The sequence below is a fragment of the Halyomorpha halys genome, unplaced genomic scaffold, assembly GCF_000696795.3.
Source record: "Halyomorpha halys isolate HHAL.00 unplaced genomic scaffold, Hhal_1.1 Scaffold697.1, whole genome shotgun sequence".
In the NCBI taxonomy this organism is placed as follows: domain Eukaryota; kingdom Metazoa; phylum Arthropoda; class Insecta; order Hemiptera; family Pentatomidae; genus Halyomorpha; species Halyomorpha halys.
Genome location: NW_027108775.1, coordinates 490,545 through 493,089, shown reverse-complemented (window position 1 = coordinate 493,089; position 2,545 = coordinate 490,545). Strand labels below are relative to the sequence as shown.

The window sequence follows — 2,545 nt, the reverse complement described above, 5'->3', positions numbered from 1 at the left end:
AAACAATTGTTTTTTTTTATATACATTGATAAAGATTTTATTTTCTAAAATAAAAAAGTTTAATAAAATTTAATATACAAAATGACTTTACAATATAGCCTTCCTATGTACCAACTATCCCTAAATCCAATAATGGACTTATCTTAAGCCATGTTCCATGTAGTGGTTACTTGATGGTTCAGTTGGTTTTTTATATAGCTCAAAAGCACTTCCTCTTTGATCTGCCCTGTGTGCTAAGTCCAAACCACTAGGTTCTCGATGATGGGCTTGCCTAGGTGATGGCACTATATTGTAGTAATATTGTTGTCCCGATCTTCCATAAGTGTTTCTGTCAAGGCTGCTTCCATGACCATTCATATCTATATTTTCAGAAGAATACTTGTTCGGTGAAGAACTTACCTGAAATAAAAAAATTTCTATTCAAGTATAAATATATTTAATGAATAACTTAATAAAATACTAATAAAGAAATACTGTTCTTCATCAAAAGGTTTTTATTATTTTAGAAATATTCCTTTTAGTTAAAACCCAAGTGCATTTTGTGAATTTTAATAACATACACTATTGTAAATTGTATAAATCGAGAATGTTTAATAGTAAATTTTAAAAAATGTGGATTTATTGGTTATGGTTCATAAAAGTTGTAGATTGTGTTGGAGTATACAAATTCAGTGACCAGTAATAATTGTTTTCTGTCAGGTGATAATAGTAGTAATAAAACTGAAGTTGCCTTCATCGATAACATCGATAAAATAATGCTTATATTTGATCAAATTGTTGCACATGCACATATCTGAATATCATTTTTACATAAATATTTTATTTAAAAAAAAAAATTAACAAAGGCTTCCTAAAGTGACAGGTTTTCCCTATATACCCCTTTGTAAAAATACTGCTAAGAATGCAAGATTCTTCCTTTATCAGATAGTGTATAGTTTACCATTAGATGCTCAAGATAGGCTTAATAGAGATGAGATTATGATTGTAGATGATCTTTTGAGAGAAATAAAAAAATTCAGTGATTCTTATGTGATAAAAACAAGATCTGAAGAAAAGTGACATGCAGTGGTAAAAAATACTAAATAGTGACGAAAAAACAGAAAAACTAGATGGTTGGGATAAAAGATCATACACCATACACCAGGGAATTGGTTTTAAGAACCATTTTCATCCAACTTCAGTGTGCAGAAATAAACTGATGTAACATAAAAATGCAGTTAGTTTCACAGAAACGGACACTAAATTTTTAGGGATAGACATGGATAATGAAAAGAGCTCAAAAACTAAACAGCCTGGAAAATCTCGGAAAAACCGTATACATTAATCAGGATTAATATAGTGGTGGACAGAAATACTGTAGTGACGGCTGTTTATGATAATGACTCCACATGTTCATTGGTAAATGAAAAACTTGTTCGTTTATTGAAATCTAAATTGCATTCCGCTGGAAGTATTTTGAAAACTATAAGTAGTGTGGAATTTTACAAGAGCTGGTCTAGTCTTCGTTAAAAAATAGGAGAAGTAGAGGATACATCTTTACCATTTCTATTTGTTGTTAAAAACAGTGATTTTAATTATGATTTATTGCTTGGATTGGATGCTATAAAGAAGTTTAAATTTATTCAAGATGAAAATTTACGAATTAGACAGAAAACAAAGGATAACATAATTGAAGTAAAAAACGTGGCTATTGACAAAGGTCCATTAAAAAAGATGTGGGCATAGTTGGCATTGGTAAACCACACATTAAACTAGAGGACAGATATATTTCACGAAAACCATATAGATGTTCATATCTAGATCAAGATGAAATAGACTCACAAATTTCCAAAGTATTAGAGAATGGTTTGATTGAAGAATCTATGTCTCCTTCTTCACCTATTACTTTGGCGTTCAAAAAAACTGGATGGAAAAAGAAGAAGGCTATGTGTCGATTTTCGAGAACTAAACAAGTTAGTAGTACCTGAACCCATACCATTTCCGAGAATCGACGATCTTGTAGTGAATGTTGGTTTACTGCATTGGATATCAACTCAGCGTTTGGTCTATACCTCTTCAAATAAAAGACAGCATTCATAACTCAAAAAAGATCACTGGCAATGGAAAGTCCTCCCATTTGGTTTTTTTAAAACTCTCCAGCTACCTTTCAACCAATTTTGGTAGGTATTTTGCATAAATTATATAGATATTTTGATTTTCTCAAAATCCTTTGAAGAACATTTGAATCACTTAGGTTTAATCTTTGAAGCAGTTAAGGAAGAAGGACTTAAACTAAATCTAGTGAAATGTGGTTTTGCAATGCAGTGAAGTACTCAGGCCATACAACAGAATATGGCAAGGTTCATCCGATTAAAGATAACTTGATTGCAATCAAAGATTTTCACTGTCCTATGACACGAAAAATGATTCGCCAAATTTTAGGTAAGTAGAATAGTGTTTCTACTTTGATGTATTTTATTTAGTACTTCTGTCACAGCTCTGTAACCTTTTATTTACAATAAACTATTATCTTAGCAATCGTCTACAGTCTACTTCCTTCAGAATA

General features: G+C 30.9%; 1 protein-coding gene across 1 annotated transcript in view; it reads right to left on the bottom strand.

Annotated features, from left to right (window-relative positions):
* Positions 1-6: 6 nt before the first annotated feature.
* Positions 7-2,545, bottom strand: part of pyd (polychaetoid) — a gene marked incomplete in the record, with an annotated part of 191,643 nt that continues 189,104 nt past the window's right edge. Inside the window, 1 exon segment of the mRNA XM_067047106.1 lies at positions 7-399. Within this exon segment, the coding sequence (XP_066903207.1) occupies positions 139-399 (261 nt within the window).